The sequence below is a fragment of the Tachypleus tridentatus genome, chromosome 6, assembly GCF_004210375.1.
Source record: "Tachypleus tridentatus isolate NWPU-2018 chromosome 6, ASM421037v1, whole genome shotgun sequence".
Lineage (NCBI taxonomy): Eukaryota > Metazoa > Arthropoda > Merostomata > Xiphosura > Limulidae > Tachypleus > Tachypleus tridentatus.
The window spans coordinates 98,858,517-98,885,833 of NC_134830.1; the positions used below are offsets into that span (position 1 = coordinate 98,858,517).

General features: G+C 33.0%; 1 protein-coding gene across 5 annotated transcripts in view; it reads right to left on the reverse strand.

Annotated features, from left to right (window-relative positions):
• Nucleotides 1–27,317, reverse strand: part of LOC143253148 (uncharacterized) — a 101,809-nt gene that overhangs the window by 26,988 nt on the left and 47,504 nt on the right. For 2 of the 5 annotated variants that reach the window (XR_013029405.1, XM_076506488.1), the window contains exons 1-2: nucleotides 13,161–13,380; nucleotides 1,796–2,362 (exon numbers count right to left, since the gene is read on the reverse strand). Coding sequence is in view for 4 of the 5 variants with exons in the window: in XM_076506488.1 (XP_076362603.1) it covers nucleotides 1,796–2,341 (546 nt within the window). In the remaining variant the exon portion in view is untranslated. Of the gene's footprint in view, nucleotides 1–1,795; nucleotides 2,363–5,223; nucleotides 5,803–13,160; nucleotides 13,381–17,972; nucleotides 18,036–27,317 lie in introns of those variants that run through there. The other 3 variants (XM_076506489.1, XM_076506491.1, XM_076506490.1) reach the window with 3 other exon arrangements.

Sequence of the window (27,317 nt, forward strand, 5' to 3'; positions counted from 1 at the left end):
GATATTTAACATTCCACATTTAAGGAGTCTCACTGTTAGAAAGTGTCAGCTGATACTCATAAAGTATGTAATATCATCAGAGTGAATAAAATGTCAAGTACAGCACAAGCATATTATTTAGAGACCAGTTCTAGGTCTGATTCTGAAATTAAGTACAAAGTCTTCAAAGAGTAATGTTAAAATTATCAATATATGTTTGCCATTTTTGCTACGCAATTTTAGCCATAGAGTTTACATCATAAAGAATAGAAAGTAGGAGGTACAGTTTGTTTGTATATTTGTTTTTAAATTTCGCGCAAAGCTACACGAGGGTTATCTGCGCTGGCCGTTCCTAATTTAGCAGTGTAAAAGTAGAGAGAAGCAGCTAGTCATCACCACCCAACGCCAACTCTTGGGCTATTCTTTTACCAACGAAAAGTGGGATTGATCGTCGCATTATAACGTTTCCACAGCTGAAAGGACATATATGTTGGGTGAGATGGGATTTGAACCTGCGACCCTCATATTGCGAACTTTCTAACTCCCTGGCTATGCCAGACCCAAAGATATAGGATGATTGCAGCAAAAATTCTCTTTATAATTTATTATAATTGACTTATTTTCAAAGGTTATTTGAATTTCGCGCAAAGCTACTCAAGGGCTAGCTGCATTAGCCGTCTCTAATTTAGCAGCGTAAGACTAGAGGAAAGGTAGAAAGTCATTACTACCCACCGCCAACTCTTGGGCTACTCTTTTACCAAAGAATAGTGGGATTGACCATCACATAAACGCTCCCACGGCTGAAAGGGCGAGCATGTTTGGTCCGACCGGGATTCGAACCCACGACCCTCGGATTACGAGTCGAACGCCTTAACCCACCTGAGCATGGCAGGCCTATTTTCAAAGAAAGGTCACACTTATAACAACTATAAGAATTTCAGCTCATTTCACAAATATGGCAACTAGTTAAAATATTCTAATATCCGCAAAAAATTCGATAACTTTGAAAATCGCTTTAAAATATTTGCTTTCTTGTAAATCTATAATGGTAAAATTTAAAACAAAATTTTTCCAAGTAAATTCATGTTGGAATTAATTGACATTTTGGATTTTCAACTGAAATTATAGCACCTATATTTATTTTTTCATTTAAGACTGAAAAATATATATGTGGATATCAAAATCACTTTTCCATGGCAACTAGAGACTTAGATATACCAGTTTTATACGTTTTGATCGCTATTTTGAATATTTTTCCCTGTCGGTGTTAGCCCAAACGTGTGGAATAATCATATTTGCTCATTTTGTTAAGTCATCTTTAAAGATATAAAAACGCCTTCACACATTTTACCACATAAATCTATAATTAATATGCTTCGTTTTTAAACGTATTGATGTGATAAAAACTGTGGTCCGTTAATTTCTCGAAGTTCACTATAACACACGGGACAAAAATGCACAAAGATAGTATTAATTATTCTCAATATTAATTCCATTAATATTTGAGAAATATCACTTATATTGATAATAATGGTATTATATTTACATAAAAATAAACTTTAGATATTCTATCGAGTTGTTATATATTTTAAACAAAATAGCAAAACTTCAGCTTATAAAGTAAAATATATATTCAACTGAAGACCACGCCTTTACGAAAAGTAAAATAAAACAGCCGAAACTATCGCTATACAAGTTATCTTCACTTTTAAATAAAGCCAAGCAAACGGTTTACCACATAATATGTTAGAAATATATTCTCTATGTCAAATAGTTAACATTTATTTTTGCAAACAATCTAAGGTCCTAAACTTACCATTTTAAATTCCCATTCATTTCTACAAGATGGTTCTGATATCGCTGATCTAATCGATCCTGGATGAGATTTAACTCCCGGTCCTCTATTAAAGTTGGATGACTGAGAGGTCTGTGGCCTTGGTCTATTGATGACACTTCGGCTACTATCAGTTGATGAAACAGTCAAACTACTTTTGGTAGTCCTCTGAATACTCAGATCCATATTTGATAATATCTGTTTCGTATCTTTAATTGGTTCTCTTTGTTTTGTCTTATTGTCTAAATGACTACTGTTTATGGCTTTCGATCTCTGATTTTCTAATTCGTTAACATTGCTCTCAATGTTTTGGATCGATTCTCCCATAACGCTAACTGATGAGTTCATATCAATTTCCTTTTTCTCAGTTTCGGTTGGATGATCAGTTTCGAGACCTGGTTTCTCAATAATATACTCGTCATCATCTTGATCAGTTGGTTCATTCTTCTCGTAATTTCTGTTAGGGGGCGGTATTGATTCCTGTAGAGGTTCTGTGTTAAGCCTAGCCGCGCTACTACTAGCACCCATTTTTTACAAGATCTGTTGAATCTATAGACGAAAGAAAACACTATTCAATTATCTATACTCTGACCTTAAAGTCTCAATTGGCACGTTTTTGAATCAAGTATGAACCACTGGCTTTAAAATGTATATAATAGAATAAGATGTATTTATTTTTTTTATGTAGGAGGCAAATATTATTATACATCTATGTATAATCTTTCCAACTCTCAAAATGACTTAGCATTAGGAGAGATGTGTTATAAGCTACCTTTTCATGGAATTAACGTCACTTCATATTGTTAATAGAAAACTAAATGTCTCACATGAATAGAGTAATTAATAGTAGCCAATATGATTAATAAATGAATTGAATAAATGAAATAAATGTAACTGATACATTATGCAGTGTACCATGATAGGTCATAGAGATATTAAACTTGTCTAAATTCTGAACACATAGGATAAGATAGTAAAGACTGTAAAGAAGAGAAATCTACTAAAAATATATGTTGCATTGAACACACACAGTTGAGCTATACTCATTTCAATTTACTGCGTAACTATATGATAAATGCAACTACGAAAAAGAAAATAAAAGCATGGAAAGTGAATCGTAAAGGTTACAAACTATATTACTATGTGGTCAGGATGTCCTTATAGATGCAGATTACAAGTGAAAGCTTGCTGTGTTAAACATTCTTCGGATTTAAAAACCAGGAGTGAAGTCACTCATGTTTTATCTTATGGGAAGATAGGATGATACAGTCACATGGTACTAAACCAGTTCACCACCGTGAAACAAAAGGCATAGAATAAAGATAGACACTAATATTGACAAAGAAGAACTATCGGTGATAGTAGTCGGTAATCCTCCTCTGTAGGTGGCCTAAGGATGACAATATCATAATCTATTTAAGAGAAATTATTTACATTTTTTACGAATTTGCCTTCGAAAAGTTAAAGTTAGTGACAAACACAATAAAGAAACGATAATCGTTAAAAGTTTTTGTTCAGCTGTATTTCCAATGTTCGTACAATGCGTAGATCTATATACTATGAAAGTAAAGGTCAAAAACCTTATTTTTCATAATACAAGTGCAAACGTGTAAAACTATCGATATTCTATTGTGACGTGCTATTATTGAGACTACATGAATATCCGTGATGCGAGTGCATGAGATACCCACGTGACATATTTATGACGTCATATCTGCACCCTGATAAAGGATAATTTTCCGTGACAAGAAATGGAGGCAAAACGGGAAAACCTTGATTCCTATTCCAAATCTACATGCGCAAAAGATATACATTTCTTGAAGTTGGGGTTGCACATCATGTAATAATTATTTTTCCCGTATCATATAAGCAAGAGTTTCATTATAGTATGATATAATATATAGTCTATAAGTGTTATTTGTTAAAGTAACCAAGGAACGAAAAACTTGTACTGAAAATTAACTAATTATTGATATATCCTCAAACCCAAGTCAGAAAGATTCTGTAAAATTTCATTTTAGCAAAATAACAAGTCCTGTGTTGGTACAGCGGTAGGTCTACGGAGTTACATCACTAAAATCAAGGTTTGATTCCCCTCAGTGAACTCAGCAGATAGCCTCATGTGGTTTTGCTATAACAAAACACACAAACACCAAATAACAAAACAAAAGAGAACGATACTGAAGCATTCACAATAGAAGCTGCGTGTTAAATTCAATATCCTAATGATTTAATATCTATATTTGCTGACACCCTTAATAATATCAACGTCAAATCACGGAATATCTTTCCTACCTACCATCATAAACAACGGAAAAATCACTTCATGATACAATTTGCTTCTGGAAAATTTAAAATTATAAGATACAAACAAAAATACCCATCTCCAGCGGAGGAAAAAGTTTAATTTAATCTACCAGTTTAAATTATTTAATTCACTTTAAAGAAATATTAATTGTGTTGCAATCGCGATATCATTCAGACCCAAAGCTGAAAGCTACACACACCACTTACAGCCAAAAGTAATTGTTGAGTATTTCAGTCGTACTAAGAGCCGCTCAGCAATAACACTTGGTAAATCTATATTTTTATTTTTTAAGCTACGTCACATTAAGGAAAAAAGTGTAAACAAGAAGACTGGATAAGAAAAGACTGAGAAATTAGTGTTGGAAAGGAAAAGTGGATAAGAAATATGAAATCATTTTAGAAGAAGTTAAGAGTGTGTGAAGTATAAGATTATTATCATTAATATCTGATCAAAGTACACAGATAAAAAGTTACTCCTATAATGAACATAGCTACTTTTATATACACCATTCTTACTTATAAATTAGAAAGTATGTTTGAAGAAATATAAAACCATTTTGTTTTTGAATTTCGCACAAAGCTACTCGAGGGCTATCTGTGCTAGCCGTCCCTAATTTAGCAGTGTAAGACTAGAGGGAAGGCAGCTAGTCATCACCACCCACCGCCAACTCTTGGGCTACTCTTTTACCAACGAATAATGGGATTGACCGTCACATTATACACCCCCACGGCTGGGAGGGCGAGCATGTTTAGCGCGACGCGGGCGCGAACCCACGCCCCTCGGATTACGAGTCGCACGCCTTACGCGCTTGGCCACGCCAGGCCAATATAAAACCATGTGTAGATATGGAAAATGGATAAAAACTAGAATACAGTGTTTAGAAAAGGGAAATGGGTAACAAATCGTAATCTAGGATTCTAAAAGTAATAAGAGGTGAGTAACAAAATACCATATTTGAAGAAGAGCTGCTAAGAAATATAAAACTGTATTTAAAGAAGAAAAATGTATAAGAAATAACAGACCAAAGTTGAGGAAGAGAATTTGATAAGAAATAGAAAACCATACCTGAAGAACGAAAACAGATAAAATATAGAAGGCTTACCTTGAGAAGAAACTTGTAAGAAATAGAAGACCAGGTTTGTAGAAGAAAAATACGTAACAAACTACAAAGCAGATTTGGAGAGGGAAAAAGGTACAAGTTATAAAATGATATGATTGAAAAAATGCAATAGGTAATAAATAGGAGATGCACTGAGAGAAGGGAGAAAACTAGAAGGCTGAATCTGAAGTAGGAAAATGAATAAAATATGGTAAACAGGTTTTGAGAGAAAAACTAGTTAAAAATGAAAGCTCACATACAGAGAAGAAAAACTGGTAGGATACTGAAAATCAGGTTTGAGAAACGAAAATGAATAAAAACTGGAAAACTAGATTTGAAGTAAAAACTCAGTAAGGAATATAAATAGTTTTAACTGTGATACTTCTGTAACTGCCGCGAAGCAGAAGGGTTTTTGATCGTCTTCTTCGGGTAAGTAATGACCTTGAATATTCAGACAGCTTTCGAGAAGAAGATATTTTTAAAGCAAATATTCATAAAGCAGCTAACAAAGGTCAGAACATAAAGCAGCTAACAAAGGTCAGAACATAAAGCAGCTAACAAAAGTCAGAACATAAAGCAGCTAACAAAAGTCAGAACATAAAGCAGCTAACAAAGGTCAGAACATAAAGCAGCTAACAAAGGTCAGAACATAAAGCAGCTAACAAAGGTCAGAACATAAAGCAGCTAACAAAAGTCAGAACATAAAGCAGCTAACAAAAGTCAGAACATAAAGCAGCTAACAAAGGTCAGAACATAAAGCAGCTAACAAAGGTCAGAACATAAAGCAGCTAACGAAAGTCAGAACATAAAGCAGCTAACAAAGGTCAGAACATAAAGCAGCTAACAAAGGTCAGAACATAAAGCAGCTAACAAAAGTCAGAACATAAAGCAGCTAACAAAGGTCAGAACATAAAGCAGCTAACAAAAGTCAGAACATAAAGCAGCTAACAAAGGTCAGAACATAAAGCAGCTAACAAAGGTCAGAACATAAAGCAGCTAACAAAAGTCAGAACATAAAGCAGCTAACAAAGGTCAGAACATAAAGCAGCTAACAAAGGTCAGAACATAAAGCAGCTAACAAAAGTCAGAACATAAAGCAGCTAACAAAAGTCAGAACATAAAGCAGCTAACAAAAGTCAGATATTAAGAGTAAAATATCCTTTGCAGAAAATACAGGGTTTGGGGAAAAAAATCAAATATATTAGAATACCAGATTTAAAGTTGAGAAACGCAAAGGAGCAGAAGTAACGAGTTGTGAGTGAGATATTTATATAAATAGAAGACAAGGAAAACTAACTGAAGAAAATAAACATAACAGAACCAGTACAGAGAAGAAGCAGGCGATATAGAAAGAACGAGGTAATGAGTTTTGACAAAAAATGAAACCAGAAGATAAAAAACTGTTTTAAAAAACTTAGTCGATAAACAAAATATATTGTTAGGTGAAGAAACGTAGGGGTGGAACAGAAGAAAAGCAATATACTCGTGAAATAGAACTATATATAGAATCCATCTGAATGTTATACTTCCTTATATTTGTGATACGTATTTGCATTATTGATCTCTTTATCTGCACTTTAACACTTAAAGTACATGGCATGTAACTGCTTATTTGGAAATCGATTGGCGCACAATTCATCACGTGGTGCATTTTCAGTTTCTGTTATGTATATTGTTATGCATATTATAGAATCAATAATTACACTATTAAGTCAAACAATATTTAGATACTGTACCATTTTCATTGGAAAATCTTTGGAAAACTAATATCTCCACAAAATACCTAAAATACATATATACAGTTACCCAGATTATTATGTCGAAACTAATTACAAAGGTTAAACTCAAATTTAAGCCAATAGCTTATGTTGAATAATTATTTAAGAAAAAAATTAATTCGCATATTTTTAGATAAAACTATAAAGTTGTAGTTCTTAAGTACTAAAATAATACCTTGTTTAATCTAGTAATACAGACGCTTGAGTAAATTATATTAAAACGATTCTGAATATCTAAATCACTAAGTTCCGTGAAAGTCACAGTCGGTATAAAGTTGCTATGGAACGACATGTAACAGAACTAAATTGGCTTAGGTAATGTGATGTCACTTAAAATGGAACATTTTGGGAGGGATTTGTAAAAGTTCTTTCCGACACAAAGGTTCATACATCGAAACCGACGTCATCAGGATAGACTGATATCAAGGATATAGAATTTACAAGAAGAAACTAGCCTTCCTACTTAACAGCATTGAAAAACAAAGGAATATAGACCATCAGTAAAGCTGAAACAAGTCATATTACAGTAATGGAAAGCATAATGTGCGCATTGTAATACATTACATACTACAAATACAAAGATCAATAGCAAAATCGTCTAATGTCCGAGGAAGTATTACACGAAATAGTCAAGAAGGTTCTCCATCTAGAAAAGTGGCACAAATCAGTTTCTACAGCATATCCATTTAATGGTCATAAAGCTCAGTCAGCTAGAGAATGAAACAAGTATTCAAGCTATTCAGTATGAAGACATACCAGTGAACTCTACGGATGCAACTGGCCCATATGTTTTCCTGCGATAGATTGTTGAAACGGGCACTAAGAAACCTTCGTTCTAGATGACTTATAGATAGAATGAAATAAAGATTTCTTTGCTTTAGACATGAAAGCCTTACAACGAGACATTTGCCTATGGAACCTATACTACAGAGCTGTTGTGAAGATGCACGGTCGTCAAATAGAGCAAGACAAAATATGGCGATGTGAACTGGAATGACGTAGTAAAGTTGCAAAATTGTTTTAATATAATTTACTTAATTTATGTTTGTTAAATGTAACAAATATAAATAAAAACTTGCCTATATTTTACTGATGGGTTAAAAGTCCATTAACATTGTTAAGTCCTAACACACATCTGACCATAAATTGAGTCTATGCAGTGGTAATATATCACTTGGAAGCAGTGTTATTAACTATGCATACAGATAATTTTATAGTTTGACAAGTTATATAGATAACACAGCATTTAATTATCATCAACAAATAAGTTATCACAACGTAAATGTAACGTTTCATTTAAATCTTATACTCTTAATGAAAGAAGTGTAAATGCACAGCAGTTATTTCATTTCCATCTTATAACTTCAACAATAACACAACACAACCGAAGACAAAGAACGTTTCATTTATATCCTATATCACCAGTGAAGTACAACAATACATGAACAGAGTTTCATTTAATATTATATTTGCGACAAAACGTACTGTAATTTAAGGTTGTATGTTTGTAGTACAGTCTCAAGGAAACAGAAGTGTACATACCATACTTCATATAAATGTTATGTATCCAACGAAATATAACTGTGAATATTTCACGCTCAATTTAAATCCTATACTTTCAACAAAACGTTAACCGCATTGTACCACACTTCCTTATATTTAATACCTTCAAAGAAACACAGTTTGAATACACAGTCATTTTCTATTTAAATCATACGTATGTCCTCAGTGAACCAGCTCTATCAATGGACCCCGAGGAAATTATTGGCATTCTGTATCTCACAATATCAGTGGGAGCACATATGCACATATAATGTATTTATTCTACTTTTATTAAAACATCTTTGAAGGGTACAGATGTAAAGGTAAGTAAATATTTAAAGCTACATATTTTGACTGAGACTTGGTATACCTGTTGTATATATATATATATTTCAATCTTTAACGAGACAATAACAAAACCTTCAACAATTTTACACAGCATGATTAGGGAAAACAATGCTTAGAGTTCAAACCTCTTGAAAAGATCGAAATCTTCATTAACTACTTGGAAAACAGGTTATTTCAAACAATTTTTTGTGTCTACCTTCGGCTGTTCCTGTCAGGCGGTACCAGTGTAACGTCATCGATCAATGAGCATCTAAGTAAATAATTCTATGCGCCTACTGTGAGAGTGTGTGTATTTGTGTACAACACTGTACAGGTTCGTCATATTGCGTGTATATATATACAGCCTTTGTGTACTCGTAACTAGCCTTCATTTCTGTTTATAGATACTATCTGAAAGAATAATATTTTGTACCCTGCAAACCTAACAGATTTATGATTCATTTCTATAAAATTCATTTTATTTGACAGTAATGTATAATTAATATATTGTTACTTTTAAATGTTGTTTAATTGTAACAGGCCATCATTAAAATCCAGAAGCTAAACAAACCAGCAAAGAACAACATCAGTAATATATCTTCTCTTTGGAGATACGATATTAAAAAACGATGTACTAGAAATGGGATACTTTTACACAGAAACATGAAAAACTTCTTTGGTTTCCTTGTTTTTCCATCATACTTGTTAGTAAAGAAAACTGCTTGGCTGAAATAATCAAAATATTAGTTGTATGTTAGTCATGAAACTTGACACATTAGTTTATGATATGGTGAAAGATTTATGTTAAGAGTTGATTGTTTGTTTGGAATTAAGCACAAAACTACACTATAAACTATCTGTGCTCTGTCTACCACGGGTATCAAAATCCAGCATCTAACGGCATGAATTCGCACATACCGCTGTGTCACTAGGGGATGCGTTAAAAGTAGATAAGCAAACTTGAGTTTCCTTTTAACTTGACATACGCAGAGAACGTTTTGTTTTGCATCATACATTTCCCATTCCTTAAGTATAAAATGTAGGTTAAAACTACTAAAAGCCAGCGAAGCCATTCAATAATTGTGTATTTTACTGATTAAGTTTTTAACAAAAATGTTATTACTAAAAACATTATTTTTACGCATGTTTGTATACAATACACTCTAAAAGAGAACTTCAATCTTCAATAGTTTTGAAATAATCTTCCAAAAGTTACCTGTGCTGATACTGATCTGCGACAATCGCTGTTATACGTTACACTATATCAAACCTTTTGAAACTGAAACTCAATATGAATAATGCAGATAGAAACAATAGATAATCATTAGGAAAAACAGAAATGAAAAACAAGATCTTAAAATTTACTGAGTCTCTAAATGCCTCTTTCTTTTGATGTTTTTTTTTCTTTGATTTATCACAGAAAATACCGATACTGCATGTCTAGTGAATCAACAAAATGAGTAGAGCTCCATATTTTTATATGGAGTGTTTGGGTTTCAAACTACTAGTTTATCACGCAATTTGAACATACAATAATTAAATGGTTGTTTACCATAAGGTACAGGTTTCAAACTACCAGTTCGTCATAAAAATATACAAGTTTAAAACTAACAAATTCTTTTAACGTAACAGTTCCAAACTATCAGTTTATTATAAGAAGGATGTTTGCAAGCTAATAATTTCCACACTAAACAAAGAACTTCAAAATATCGTATCCTAATAGGAAACCTTTCGGTTGGAACCGAATTATTTTATTATTAGAAATATTCGGATCGGAAATTACAAGATTTTCACACAAAATATATAGTTTTCGAACTACTAGCTTCTTACGAAGATTATATAGATGTTTCTTCTTTAAACGTATAAAGGTATTAATATCTTTAAACGTGTAGCTACAATAATAATTTTTGTAGCAGCTTGAACAAGCTGGCCCGGCATGGCCAAGCGTGTTAAGGCGTGCGACTCGTAATCTGAGGGTCGCGGATTCGCATCCCCGTCGCGCCAAACATGCTCGCTCCTTTCAGCCGTGGGGGCGTTATAATGTGACAGTCAATCCCACTGTTCGTTGGTATAAGAATAGACCAAGAGTTGGCGGTGGGTGGTGATGACTAGCTGCCTTCCCTCTAGTCTTAAACTGCTAAATTAGGGGCGGCTAGTACAGATAGTCCTCCAGTAGCTTTGTGCGAGATTCAAAACAAACAAACAAACAAACAAATTGAACAAGCTATTTTATGACTAAACTTAAGAATCAGATGTACAAATAGTCACAGACGGAGACGGACTAGTGATCACCATTCAACAATATGGCGTACCACTACCTTAAAGGTTTGAATAACTGTTGGTAATTTGTATAGATATCTTCACTTATGCTCTGTTAGATAAATATCTGGTCTCTGGCTAGACTCTCCAAGGCAACACTGTTGTTTCTAAAACCAGTTGATGTCTCTCACTCGTTCTGTAACAAGGTGTAGAATCCTGATGAAACAACACATCGAAATCCTTTGCCATGGAACGTGTTCCCTTAAGATCAGCTAGCATACACGGCATTTAAACATAGACATTCTCACAGATAAGTCTCATGTCCACAGTACATACCACCTTATAAAACACAAAATCAAGGTTGACCTCTACATGACCCTACAATCCTTCATACTTGACAACACACAAAATCATAGTAGTCCACAACATAACTCTACAAACTTTCATACCAGAATAAAACACAAAATCACGGCGGGCTACTACACAAATACGTGACAAAACACAAATCGCAGCACCTCAAAACATAACAACACAATGCTTCATACCTCACATAACACAAAACAATTTCTTAGTTGATGAATTCTTTGCCTTCAGATTTACATTTAACATTTTTCTACTAACAAAATTCGTGATTAGTTATTAACGTTCAGCACAGACAGATTATACGCAAAGCAGTGTAGTACCTGATATATATAAAATGATGCGAAGTTGTAATCGCGGAAAACCCTATATATTTTAAAGATTGTGTATGTTTAGAGGTAGAAATAAAATTATTATGAAACGATGGTGATTTGGAACACTTTTACACAAAACTAACAGATGAACTGTGAAATTATTTTTGATGAAACTGAATATTTTAGAAGTTGAATCATTTAATTTCCGATACTGTTGAATATTATCAATCACTTAAGCTATTTCAGACATCGGTTTTCCAAATTTCAAACAGTTTCCCTCAGATAAACGTATCTCACGTCACTTAGTTATCTTGTAAATATTTCGATACTATTAGAATATTTTGTGATAGGCGTCTAAAGGAACTGACTGAGTTTTCTTACAAAATTTGAGGAGATTCCGGTGCTTTTAGTATGATAGTGTATATGACACACAATTGAATAAATAGCTTGTGGTGACTACTTAATTTCTAACTTATCCAACAGCTTCATTCTTAGAATATTGATTATTTGTAGAATACTTGATTTATTTTTACTATTATAGAGATTAAATAAGTAAAGTTTCATCAGGTCATACATCTGCACAATTCATTCTTTAAACAATATAATTTTTTTGGGGTTAAACTGCTTTGTTATCCAAAAATCAATGATAATGTTTAGTGAAATTTAAAATGATGCTTACAGAAAATCTAAAAAAAAAAAAATACAAATACAAATAATAATGAAATACAATACATTATCAAGCCAAGTATCTCAGCTATTTACTATGATTTCATGCATTCTAGCAGAATACTAAACATTGAGATACGAAACTAAGCTCTTCATTTCGATTTCAAGTGAATGATTAATACTCATTAAGCAAAAATTTTAAATTCTTAGTGACAGATGTAAATTAGGTTTTTAAAATAATTTTAAATACCTTCAGATGGATAGTGTTAAAATGTTTTTCCGACACCTGTTGGTAAATTTTATAAGTATGGTTAAGCACAGGGGGGTTGAGCGACTTTACAATATTTTTGAATGTTCACGTTTGAATTGATAAGATGTCCTTAAAAGCCTGAAAGTAGTTATTTTACAGATGCCTTTAAGAATAAACGGTGATTAGTTTTTTTTAAAAAGTGTTAAAACAAGTGTCATGTAATTTTACATTTGTGTCTAAGTCCCATTAGATGGTAAATTCTAAAAGTCTTTAAACGCCTATAAACGGTTTATATTACAATCCAATACATATGAGCGAGTGGCTTTTTACCGTGTCTTTAACAACCCGTGGGTAGTTTCATAAATGAATTTAAACGTCTGTAGATAAAGTTTTGTACTTCACTTGAAATGATTAACAAAGAAACGAAATATAAACACAACTCACTATTTACATTCAGCTTCTGATCACTTTCCACAATGTGTCAAATCTATATTCAAGATCTTTTCACTGCTATTGTGCGTGTCTGAAACCTTTAGATTGACACGTCTGCCTAACTAAAATAGTAATGAAATGTATATGGCGTTTATGAAACGTAGGATATACCCTATAGTAATGGTCAATATGTAGGTAGGCAACCAGCCGCTTAATTTTTCTACGCAACTCTGTTTTCTGAAAGAGTTTCGCTCAAATACTTTAGAATGCCTTACATACACTATTGCCATCTGTTGGAAAAAATTAACAATATGTAATTATTATTCCTCACAATAAAATCTTTTGCTAAAATTAACTACAGAACAATAAAATGTTTATGATTATCTTAACAAAAAAATGAGAACAAAAATTTACCAAGTTTTACAAATTGTCATTAAATTGTTTAACTTGTTTATATATCTTGGGCTAAAGATGTTTAAGCGTTTTCTCCTCATATTATACGTGCACGAAGGGCTTGGAATTTATTTCGAAAATATATACTCTACAGTCTATACTAATTATAGTGTTTTTGAAGATACATTTTGATGAGTGAATTAAACAATGAACTAGGACGTTTTCTTACAAGAAACGTTTCAGAAACTTGGAAACTAAAGAAGTCCAATTTGTTTTTATGATTTTATATTATAAACGGTCAGTTAACCCTTTATGCGATTTGTCCGACCTAACTTGATAGTCCAACATGTGTCAAAAAAATATTTGCCCAAAGTTATTTGCATGTTATCAGATATTATATTAATCTATCAAAAAGAAAATACAATAACTACATTTTAATTATATTTTCAGATAAAAATGCTTGACAAAATTTGTTTGCACTTAAACACAAAGTTTAACTACGGAGCCACTAGAGGGCAACCGAGTGTTTTTGTTCTTGAATTTCGCGCAAAGCTACTCGAGGGCTATTTGCTCTAAAAGGGCAACTGAAGCAGAAAAAATTAAATCCAATTAACTGCATTAAGATTTCAATTTATAATTTATAATAATATAATTGTTCACACTGAGATCACGTTAACATATGGTTTATAAGCAACATGAAATTCGAGCATGTGTTTTACAGTTAACGTAAATATTTTGGTTATTTCGAAGAATGCAATAAATTTAATCATCGGCATATCAATATTTGAGACAAGAATAAAAACAGAAATTGTTTTAATTCGCAATTAAAAAAAAAAGCATTTCATTATACAATATCCATGGATATTTCGTTACGTCCAAAAAAGGTTATGAAGTTTTTGTCGATGTTGGTTTGGTTTGTTTTCAGTTTCGCGCAAAGTAACACGGGGACTATCTACTCTAGCCGTCCCTAATTTAGTGATGTTAGACTAGAGGGAAGGCAGCTAGTCCTCACTACCCGCCGCCAACTCATGGGCTGCCCTTTTACCAGTGAATAGCAGTACTGAATGACTGTTATATTCTAATGTTCTAACGGCTATATTGTGAGTCAAGTTTCCTGATCACCGGGGCTGTAAATTGCGTTGAATTAACTCACCATTTTACAAATTAAAAACTAAGAAAAACAGTGCAGTCTTCTATCTTTATGCTCAGACATGTAGAAGGACTTAGCATTGATTACCACTGTTATGGACAAATGACACCATATATAGGTTTTCTTCTGGTTATTAAATCGGTTTCAGTAAATAATATGCAGGTCCTAATGTATAAACTTGTACTGCTCATACATAGTGTTATTTCTAATTATTATATTCAAATAAGCTATAATTAATTGATTTTACAATTGTTTTCATAATATTTTCTTCAGTATCTTTGTGTTATCAAACAGACAAAATACGAGGGCTGTTCAAAAAATACGTGGACTGACGCCATAAAACAAAATGTACTTTATTTAGAAGTTACAGGTCTGGCACCCCTTCAAAGTACTCTCCTCCCCAACGCACACACTTATCCCAACGGTGTTTCCACTTGTTGAAACAGTCCTGGTACGCTTCTTTTGTAATGTCCTCCAGCTCCTTCGTCGCATTTGCCTTAATCTCGGGAATCGTCTCAAATCTTCTTCCTTTCAAGGGTCTTTTGAGTTTGGGGAACAAGAAAATATCTCAAGGAGCAAGGTCAGGTGAGTAGGGGGGGTGGGAAAGAACAGTGATCGAGTGTTTGGCCAAAAACTCACGAGTTCTGAGGCACAAATTTCGCAGCAACGCAGTGCATCTTCAATTTTTCGGTCAAAATCTCGTAACAAGATCCAACTGATATCCCACACTCTTCAGCAATCTCCCTGACAGTCAGACGTCGATTTGCCCGCACCAGGGTGTTGATTTTGTCGACGTGTGGGTCGTCAGTTGACGTGGAAGAACGTCCAGGACGCTTATCATCTTAAATGGACTGTCGACCATCCTTAAAACGTTCATGCCACTTGAAACATGCCGTACGCTTCATAGCAACATCACCGTAAGCCGTGTTAAGCATAGCAAAAGTTTCAGTTGCAGAGTTTCCAAGTTTAACAGAAAATTTCACAGTGAGTTGTTGCTCTTTTAGGTCATTCATTCTGAAATCCGCCAAACGAAAAAATCGCACTTCACTTAAAACTGCGTAGCTAATACACAAATGAAGATATCTGCAATTGGGAAATGGCGTCGTAATCAGCTGATCTATGCGAACCTAGCGACACCAAGCGGATTCCCCTGGAACCAACTGGAGCCGCGCAATTCAAACAGTCCGCGTATTTTTTGAACAGCCCTCGTACACACAATACAAAACGAGTTAGTAAAAAGAAGTTCTGAACCCATTTACGAAACAAGGGTAGACAAACTAAGAGTTCGGTGTATTTGGTAACATTACAGTTTGAATAAACATAGGATTTATTTACAATAAGTATATGTTTGCGGCAGTATCCTTTCGTGAATACCATTTTTTATCCTTCAGTTGTTAACGAACTTCACCTTCTCGTACATCGTAATTAGGACCTGGTCGAAATGTCATCTCAAACAGTAAATATAAGACCAAGCTTTTTACATCTCCTAAGACCAATTCGAATCTTGGGAGAAGCTTGAATGCTCCTCAATCTTTATACACAATGTTGTTGCTCTAAGAGATGATGAATATTCAAATAGTTCTCTTACTACATTTGCTGTAAGAACTATCAGTGGTTATGATGTAGGTGTTTTTCTGCATCCTCTATCCAATCTTTACATATTCTTTTTAGACAGACTTACACAGATCCTATATAACTGCATCTGGGATCTGCTAGCGGTGGATTATCTCAACGATGGCTGTATAGCACTAGATCATCAATGACTATCTCCTGGGGTACCTTTTAAACAGTCTCCTACTTGTTTGATGTATGTAAGATTGTTGTGGAGGCTGAATATCCCAGATGAAAAAGGTGGTGACTCAATGATGGAATGCATAGTTTTTACATTACAAGGTCCTAGTGAAGATGGTAAAGTGTAACTTGTTGTACATTCTTCAAATCTATTTCTTGCTACAACTTTTAATGTATTGATTCCTTTAATAGTTATGGCTATAGTGACGTTGATGTGACTGGTGAAACTGTTTGTCAACAACTACCTCCATGCACTCCAGTGTTTTCCCCAGAAGAATAGCAACGCTTGAAAAGGATGGTTTTGGCACATTATCATGTCTATATGATTAAGGTTTTGGCAGAATTTACTCACCCTGGTAAGGAATGGTTGTGTCTTGCTTTCAGTTTCAACTTTGATAAATCTTCTACTGTACACTAGAATTCCATCAGCAAAGGTTTAGCACACAACATCTGATTGGACAGTCAAGGTGGGTTGGATTCGTGGTGCAGATGTTGAAGAGGACCGATAAAATGATTATTATTAAATCACGTCATCATAATGATGGTTATTCAATCTGATTTTTAATTCAAGTATTTTATGATGTATCTATTAGTTAGTGTAAGATTGATACATCTTACACTGATGCAAATAATGAGCGTTCTATCAGCAAGAATTGACAGTGAACTCTAATACATGCATTTTCCAAATATAGAGCTTCTGACTGGCTTCAAAGTCGTCTCATATACACAAATTCAATAGTGTTGAACAATAATTTCTTTTATACTGTGATAACCATCTAATGATGATAGTAAAGATTAACGAGGTAAAATGTTTTGTGTTTGTTTTTAAATTTCACGCAAAGCTATAAGAAGACTATCTGCATTAGCTCTCTCTAATTTAGCAGTTTAAGAGTAGAGAGAAGGTAGCTACTCATCAACATATACCACCAACTTTTGATCTACTCTTTTAACAACGAATAGTAAGATTGATCGTCATATTAAAACGTCCTCACGGCTGAAGGGGAGAACATGTTTGGTGTGACATAAATTCAAACAAAAGAAATTTAACGTTTTAATAATAATTACGAAAAATATTTAGTCTACCTACGATGTATAGTTTACATCATAATATGTGCAATTTTATGTCAAGTGTAAGGGGGGAAATACCCTATCTTGCTCCTTCTGTAGTATCATCCATGTTAATGAGGGCGATACTCCTGGACCAAATGGATACCATTTCAGTGTGAATTGCTAAGTAAAAAGAGATCAAAAGATTCCATCTGAGGGTTATATAATTATTACATGGTATTCAAATGATGCCTACATATGAGCGTTACATAACATGCAAAGATGTCGACACTTGAGGGGTATATAATTCTTACATAATATGTAAAAGATCAGAGGGTGCACTGTTAAGTTTACATTGCTACGGGACGAGTAACGCCACAGTTTCAGTTTTTCTCACCAGAGTTACATTACTATTATGACACCATAGTATAAGCGATACTCACCAGATGTCGTGTTGCTAGGAAGGAACTTCATAGCTCTAGGAAGTGGCTCAAGTAGATGCGTTGCTAGAGGAGAGGGTAGGAAGATAAGGAAATCTATGATTAAAGTACAGATAGTTCACAAGAAAATCACAAGGCTCTAATGTACATCAGCAGATATGAATGATTTTAAGTGTATCGTCAACTTTATAATAACACTCAAAGTCTTAAAATTTATATTTTATCAAATTTGCATAATTTCCTTTTTTACAGTTATCAATTCTGAAAAAAAATCTCTACCACTATTACAGTTTCGCTTCATACATAAAACTAACGTTAAACATGTTATTATAATCTTTGGTTCAAATTATGGTCAGCTTCGTACTTTTTCATTTATATATTTTAGTGTGTTATCTACATTTGCAAACTCACAGCAATAAAAAGCCGTGTTTAATAACAAACAAGAAACAAAGACGATGTTTCTATTAGTGTAAAATGTTATTGTACTTCTGTAGGACTGCATACAGATTTCAACATGTATCAACTTATGTTTATAATTTTTATTTATTTATTTAACCATATTACATCAGTTTAAGAAAGGTGGGAAGTATTTCTTTAATTAAATAGTGTTATTAATGCATGCATCATACCGTAGTGTATGATCATAGTTTTTGTTTCTGTATTTAACTTTCATGGCACAGTTTTACATTTTCTGATATCTTATATGTAAAAGAAACAAATAATTCTTTTGTTTATATTTCTATATTTAATATATTGTATAACATATTTTTACATATATCTTCCACGGCATTTATTTAAATCTATAAATAATGCCCAATCATTTAAGTTTCTGGTTTAGCTTTATAAATTAGTTTATAGAACTTTTCTACTAAACTTTGCTTTTAAAGAATATACGTAAATAGTTATGTTTAACCATTATTGTTTCAGATAATTAAATTCTTGTTTTCTGTAAATATTTCATTAAATTTCAATGCATTTGCTTTCATTTTATCCTACAGTCATTAAGTTCAAACGTAAAAAAATAGACCTAATCTTCAAACAATGTGAGCAATTCGATCCTACTGAATATTTAGTCTGACTAACTGAGACCTTTGTATGTCACTAAATTTAAAAGTCAGCAAACATAGTTTTTGATTCTTTCACTTAAAATAATGATACAAAAACTGTATTTATGATATTCTATTTCTCATGATTTGTGGGACTTGTTCAGTAGGTACATTTTAGTTAATGTACCTTTTACTCAGTCAGATTCCATCAACTGATAATGCATGTTTCTACAATTGTGTTTAACTAACTAATACAAGTCTCAGTATATTTATTTTGTGCCCAATGTACGTAAGTAAAATAACAATCTCTATTCAAGACTGTTGTCAACTTACTAAAACATTTATTAACAAAAAACTTCAAGTATTAGATAGGCGATTGTGATCAATTATTTATATTAATAACTAATCTTTCTTAGTAACCTCGCAAGATGAGTTATCAAAGGCAAAAAAGGAATTGGCTAATGGCATATAGATCAATCATAAAGAAGTTGACTATTGATATTTTAGTTTATTTGTACTTAGGGAAACATATGTATTGCTAGGCGAGAGTATTACATGACACACTTACTATACATCCCTAACTTATACTCTCAGTTACAGGATTGCTCTATATAACACTGCATATGAAGAAACTTCATCAACGTAATATGTGCAAATGAGATAATGTGTTTTGTGTATGTGTTTTTTAATTTCTCGCAAAGCTGTACGAGGACACTATCTGCGTTATTTAATACACTTTCATTTAACTTGTTCATATCCAACAAGTTTTCTATCTGACTATAATATCATTTTAAGACTTGAGGAAGTATGAAATGTCTAGATCTGTATACATTATTGTATGTATCAAGTATCACACACACTGAATCAATTAATTTAAAAACTTCAAGTATTAAATACACAAACATACTACTTACGAAAAACCTTATGTTTAAATACTGTGGGATACAGTATTTAATTTTACAAAGTTTATTCTATTACAGTTTCAAAAAGAATATCAAATCATACATTTTTTGATTTTACATTATAAAAATTCGTAATTTTTCTTATCATTTTTCTGTAGAACATGTATTTTGAAATGACTTTTCAACATTCCAGTAACTGAATTTCATAAAACTTATAACCGTGAAGTGTTTTGTTGTCCGCAACAGCCAACACATTTTGAAAGTAATCATAGGTAGGATGTTTATCATTATATAAAATTCATTACACCCAAAATAAAACTACGTTCATTATACTTTAATTTAATCAGTAATAATCAGCTTCTGTATGTCACTGAATTTTAAAAGTCAGTAAACATGATTTTTTTTTCACTTTATATAGTGATATAAAACATTAAATGTGTGTTCGTGATATTCTGTTTTTCAAGATTCGACGAGGCATGTTCAATATATACATTTTAATTACCATAATATTATTCTATTACTTTCATGGAATCTTATTCACTAGAATGTGGGTGTGTTTTTTCTTATAGCAAAGCCACATAGGGCTATTTGCGGAGCCCACCGAGTGGAATCGAACCCCTGATTTTAGCGTTTTAAATCCGTAGATATACCGCTGTAATAGCGGGCGGCTAGTAAAATGAAATAGAATTGTAAGCTCAAATAATCGTGTTTAACCAACTACCGAAGTACTTAACAGTCAGTGGCAATCAGGGCAAAATACCGACGGTCCTTCATATTGCGGGCTCCCAAATTAATGCAAAAACACTTATAGCTTTCTATATCTATAAGTGGTCAGTATGGACAGGCCCCCTAGAAAGTAGTTTGAAGTATTAAAACGCCTCTGTTAACAGTCAATAAAAAAGGAACTTATCTATTCTTTCATTTAACATAACGATACAAAACGCGAAATCTAAATTTACGACTTTCTCTATCTCGAGATTCGATTGTCCTGAAAAATAACCATTACGTTCACTGAGCATAACAGTCAGTGAAACGTATTTATTGAATCCTTTACTCTACATAACAATATAAAACAGTGATCATACATGTTTAGCGTTCTATTTCTTAAGATTTTACGATCATGATGGATCATATAATGCAAATTCTCATTAGCAAAACATATAGGACATTCATCAGTGCAATCGGTTCTATGATGTTCATCGATTTCCTCTTCATATGGGAATATACAGCACACTTACAGTCCGTGACTAAATTTGCAAATTAGTCTTATGTATTTCACACAACAAAAGAACTCTTGGGCATTCGATGTGTTGTGTGGAAGAATAAAAGTATACACATGCTTTAAGTTGATTCGTTACAATTGCCATTTACGTATTAATACTAATTTATCTTAGATTCATGTTTTATGACTAACAGAGTATATGTTTTCAAGATGTAGTACAAAATGGAATCAAACTTTGGCTGTAAGCAATACTTTGACATTTCACGCTATCCTACTGACCTTTGTTCGTTAGTCACATAGCTGTCAAAGACCACAACTTGAGAAACAACCTGTTTTCTCTCACTTAACTTTTGAACACAATGATAAACAAGAACTAAATTTCGGATTCGTCTGAAAACAACAATAATATAGATCATTATTTGTAACATAAAGCCTTAGATTATTCTCACATATATAATGAGAATTTTAAAACGTTATAACATTTACGGAAATTAAGAATATTCTTTGTAGTAACGGTTATGTTATTAATATAATACTATACCATTCATTTATATTATTATAAAGTATCATAATTTGTTGTTACTTTAATGATGAACGAAAAATTTGATGTGTTGGCGTTTTCAGTGATTTTATTGGAGGCAGAGTTAACATCATCTCGAAGAACCAATATTTTTCTCGGGGCTTTGTTTTTCAAAAGTAAAACTTTCTGAGCTGAAATATCTTTTGTGTGAAAAAATTCACATTGAAATTTAATATCATGTTTATGAAGAAATAAAATTAGGAAGGGAAATTTATGATCATATAGATGTTCAACAGTGAAATTAACATTAGGAGTTTACAGTTAGGTAATTCAAAACTCTGAACATGTTTAATTCATCTAAAGGTTGAAAAAGTATCATCTTCATATATTTTACAATATACTGGCTTAAACTGTAAAAGACAGTTCTTTAGCTATTTATTTTCATGATGACAAAAACGAATTTGCAGATAATGGAGCTAATCTTAAGCCCATAAAAAGTTTCGTCAGGATGAAGTGTAAAATATACCTTTGGTTCTGCTCTTTACTTTCACAGATACGACTCCTTCACTCTCATCACAGGGACAGCACTCCAAACAGCGACCACAAATGTGGGAACACTGGAAGAAACACTATAGCATCAACATCATTGGTGGCATCTCACTCAAGTTTCCAGAGAGAAGGATGGGAACGATAGTACTTTCCACAAAACAGCAGCTCTAGCTTCAGTTACCAAAAACAAGCATCTAACTGAACAACAGTCTGGACATTCCATTACCAAAAAGACCATCTGCTCAACAACCATTTATCCAAATGGAGGAAGAAATATGTCACTCATGGAAAGACAGGCTAAAAGCTTGAACGATTCCTATAAAATACATAGAGAATACCCAATAGATCACCACAGCAATCATATAAATTAACGGCTGCATTGGAAAATCTGTTGTAAGAAATCTGTTGTACGTCTTCAACTGGATATAAACTGAGTAAATGTGTACATTTTGAAACATATAGTGTATATATATCTTTCAGCATGAGTTCGGTCTCAGGTACCAACCTCGTAACCATTTTGTGCTTGTTATAATTTTCGTATTATAACTATTTAATTAGTAAGCTTATATTTATCAGCTTTGGCACATGATTCGTGAACATTACAATTATTTGATGACATTAGTAAAAGAGCCGTGCAATTTTCATTAAAATGCATTAACAAGTAAGAAAATTATAATAGGTTTTTTTAAAATGCTATAATCACAGTGCAAATTTATTAAGCAAGTTTCTGACAAATAAGTCTACAGCACAAAAATAGCAGCCGTTGGAGGAAATACTAAATAAAACTGATACAATTAATATTTGATAACCAAATAAAACCTAGAAAATACATAAGAATCAGAAGAATACATTAATCTGATATGACCACCATTTCTTGACATTACTTTAACGAGCCTATAATCGACAGATTTGGTCAGTTTTTGAACGTCTTCTGCTTTAACATCGCTTGCAGATGATAGTACAGCATTCCAGAGATAATTCTTTGAAGTAAATTGTTTTCCTCCAGCATAAATTGTACGTTTTACGATACTACAAAGGTTCTCTATGGGATTTTAATGGGGAAAAGAGGCTGACAATTCCGTAAGGCAGTTATTTTTGAAGCCTAACTTTGAAAGGTAAGCGAGCGTACCAAAAAATAACATGAGATGGTGCATTAGCTTGTATAAGAATGTTTGAATCTCAAAGACTTGTTCTTATAGAAAATTCTAAGTAGTCCTTAAGAAAGGTAACATAGGATTCAGAAGTCATTTTTACACCAATAGGTACTCCAAATGGACCAACAAGCTTATTATCAATCATATCAGTCCAAAACATTTTGGAGACATCCTCTGGTCCTCCATCAGGACCATCAAGATTTTCACGACATTCATCTGCAAAAAAACAACAACAAAAAAAAACATTTTTTAAATTGATTTTTAGATACTGGCGAGCCCATTCAAGTTGTTGGCTTTTATACCCGACTACCAGGTTTAATACATTTTTCAACATTCCAGAGACACTACATATTGATGATTTTGGAACATCTGTAGCGCCAATCTCCTGGAATGTCTGTCTCGATGAAAAAGGTTTCTTTATAGTTGCTCGCTTGATGCTTGAAAGTTGGAGTCTTCAAATCAACCGTACTTTTCCTTTATCAAATCTTGTCTGTTTAGTATCGGAATCAACTGAGCATTTCTTAATGCTTCTATGGTCTTGACCAAGTTTTTAGTAATTTCAGTTGATTTTTTCCTTTACCAAACCAGGGGCCCGGCATGGCCTAGCGCGTAAGGCGTGCGACTCGTAATCCGAGGGTCGCGGGTTCGCGCCCGAGTCCCGCCAAACATGCTCGCCCTGCCAGCCGTGGGGGCGTTATAATGTGACGGTCAATCCCACTATTCGTTGGTAAAAGAGTAGCCCAAGAGTTGGCGGTGGGTGGTGATGACTAGCTGCCTTCCCTCTAGTCTTACACTGCTAAATTAGGGATGGTTAGCACAGATAGCCCTCGAGTAGCTTTGTGCGAAATTCAAACAAACATTTACCAAAACTATTTACAATTTTTGCTTTTCCCCTGAGATTAAAGCCTTCCTGTTGTCTACAGTTTAGATTAAAATCTGCAATAAGATTGCATAATAATTTGATGCTGTGTAATTCATGATATTTAGAGAAAAACTGTTATAACATTCTTATTTGTTAGTTGATTTCAATGCTAATTGAACAAACTTGTGTATGATAATATGGTAATTAATATACACAAATTTCATCTAAGTCAAACATATACGTTTTTGAAGTATTCGTAAAAATAAAACTTGGTAACAATTTGGCAAAAAGCTCAGTCATCTGAGTAAAAAAAGGAAAGTTTGGTTAGATGATGATTTTAACCATCATTTCCACAATGAGTGAAACCACTAGATATACACATGAAGTAGTGTATCGATGTGGTTAAGACGTCAAAAGTTGAGTTAGTTTTTAACATTTGTGAATAGTAAAAGAAAAGTTTGGTTGGTTGTAAAATTTTACACCCAAGTAGTTGTACATAAATTTTAATGTAGCCAAGTGAGTTAGAAGTGAAGGTGTACAGGGTTTCCTAAACGTTTCTGAACTGTTGACCCCTTCATAAACTTATGAAGTTTTGATCAACCCCAAAAATAAGATATGAAGCACAAAATAAAATAGAAACATTTTTTTATTGCTATGTAAATATATAGACTGTAGAAGATTCAAAAAAGGAACGACCGTCATTCGCTCACAATTGGAACCAGCACTGTTGCTACTACGCGTAGGGCAATTAGTTACGTAGACCAACCTTACCCTAGGGACCATTTTCGATCCCCTGTCAACCCCCGGGTTTTATCACTTCTTCTACAGTCTCATCGACTCCAAAAGTTGGTATTGACTTCTTTGTGAAACCCTAATTTAGTATATATACAAAGATGTAGACTTAGAAGTAGGAAAAGGAAAATTTGGTCATTTCTAAAGATTGGCACGTCAGTATATATATATAAACACATGTAGACATGAAAGTAGGAATAGTTTAAAGCGTATATGTATATATATATAATTTGTTATAAACAAAAACAAGCCTAAACAAAAACCATAAACGTTGTATTAATCGAAATGATTTCCAGGGTACAGGCTGTAATGTGGGATATAAAATGTACCCTAGATGTTGTAGGTGACTGTTGAATGTGGTGGTTTGGAGTTATATTAATTAGTTCAGATAACTTGTTGAATCCTTTATATTAATATAATTTGTTTAATGGGCTACGAATTAATGCTTTACCACCGTAATGGGAGCTGGAATGCCAACTTCAGGAGGTAAGTGGTAATACTGTATTATTTTTCTTTATTTTTTTCTTATTTGCTTTGGAGATCAGTCACCTCCTCACAACTGTCTGCAAGAAGTGAATGGTAAGATAGATGTGGGACGTTGTGAACTTGGGCACCCACATCTCGCTCTCTTAATTTATATTTCCATTCTTTTGATTATTTCATTATTCTTCATGTAAGACTGGCGAACAGAGGTTAAGACTGATAGACAAAAGTATCCCCACCGCAATGTAAGTCCTACTTCAGCAGTCACCTCCAAAACCTAGGGTACATTTTATATCCCACATTATAGCCTGTATCCTGGGGATCCTTTCGATTGGCGTACAGTTTTGACTTTTATTTGGGCTTATTTTTGTTTATAACAAATTTCCATTAGATTTGCTTTTCTTAACGCAGTCCTTCCTTTTGATTTCGTTTTATTTGATTTGACTGTTCAGTATTAATATTCTATATACATACACACACAAAGCACTGTAGACAAGTCTGTAAGAAGAGATCACTGAATACTTATAAAGATCGATATAACATTAGATATATATACATAGAAACCAGTGTATTGATGTGAGTAGGAAGAGACACGTTCGGTTGGTGTCTAAAAAATTGACAGGCCATTAGGCATACGGACATGAGAGTAGGAAGTCAAAAGTTTTATTACTGCTATGTGTTGATATATATATATATTCAACACCATATATATATGCATTATATATATATACAAAAATAAAATAAAACTTAGATATGTTATGGGTAAGTAAAGTTAGGTTACTTGTAAAGATCAACGTATCACTAGATACATATACAAACTGATGTGTCTATAGAACTAAGGTAAGTATGGTTAACTTTGAAAATCAACATATCATTAAATAAATTTGTATAGAAAAGTAGACTTGTAAGTAGGAAACATTGTTTAGTTAGTTCTAAAACTCGACACACCAATAGCTATATATAAAATGTACTGTTGTTTGTGTATATATATATGTTTGTGTGTGTAATAATTTAATGCATTTATTTCCGTTCCTGGTTAGTTGTCCGTAGTCATAACAGATAAAGCTGTGGTACTACAACCCGGAGAAGTGTTGAGTTGGGAATATCCCACCTATCAAACTAAATCTAAAACACCGAAAGTAAACAAGTTTATTTTCATGGAAAATCAAAACAAGGGTGAGCAGATAAGTACGTAAACCAATGCCATCCCATCTCCTACTGCCTTTTGCTGTCTGCAGCCAAATGTTAGTTATTTAAGGTTTAAAAATACAAACAATACCACTCAAGATTTCTACAATATAAAACTCCGAGCCAGATGTTAAAAATGGAAATGAAAGTGAGAAAACCTACTTGTAAATTGTTGGAAATTTATTAATGTATAGCACGGGAAAACTGAGACAGGCCCAGTTACTGGAATATGGACTACCCAGTCCCGGCACATAGAAATAAAAAACTGTTCACGAAGTAAGGAGTTTTCCATAATTAAAAGTTTGTTATAAAAAATAAATTTATACTTATTATAAAAAATTAAAAACTTATAATTGTATATCTCTATATGTATTATTTTTTAGTTTAGTTAAGAATGAGAGAACCTTATCTATAAAAGAATTATTACTATTGCATATAATTAAAAATCGTTTCAGTTGTGACATAATTATTACTTTTAACAACACATTTGAAATAACACTATTGGAAGTATATAAGCTCAGGATGGGAAAATTAAGTTACCTACTTTTATCAGAAATGGTCAACTGAACTCTGCCTTCTTCAAAATAAATATCTGTATCTACATAATTAGTGAATGAATCATTGCTATTG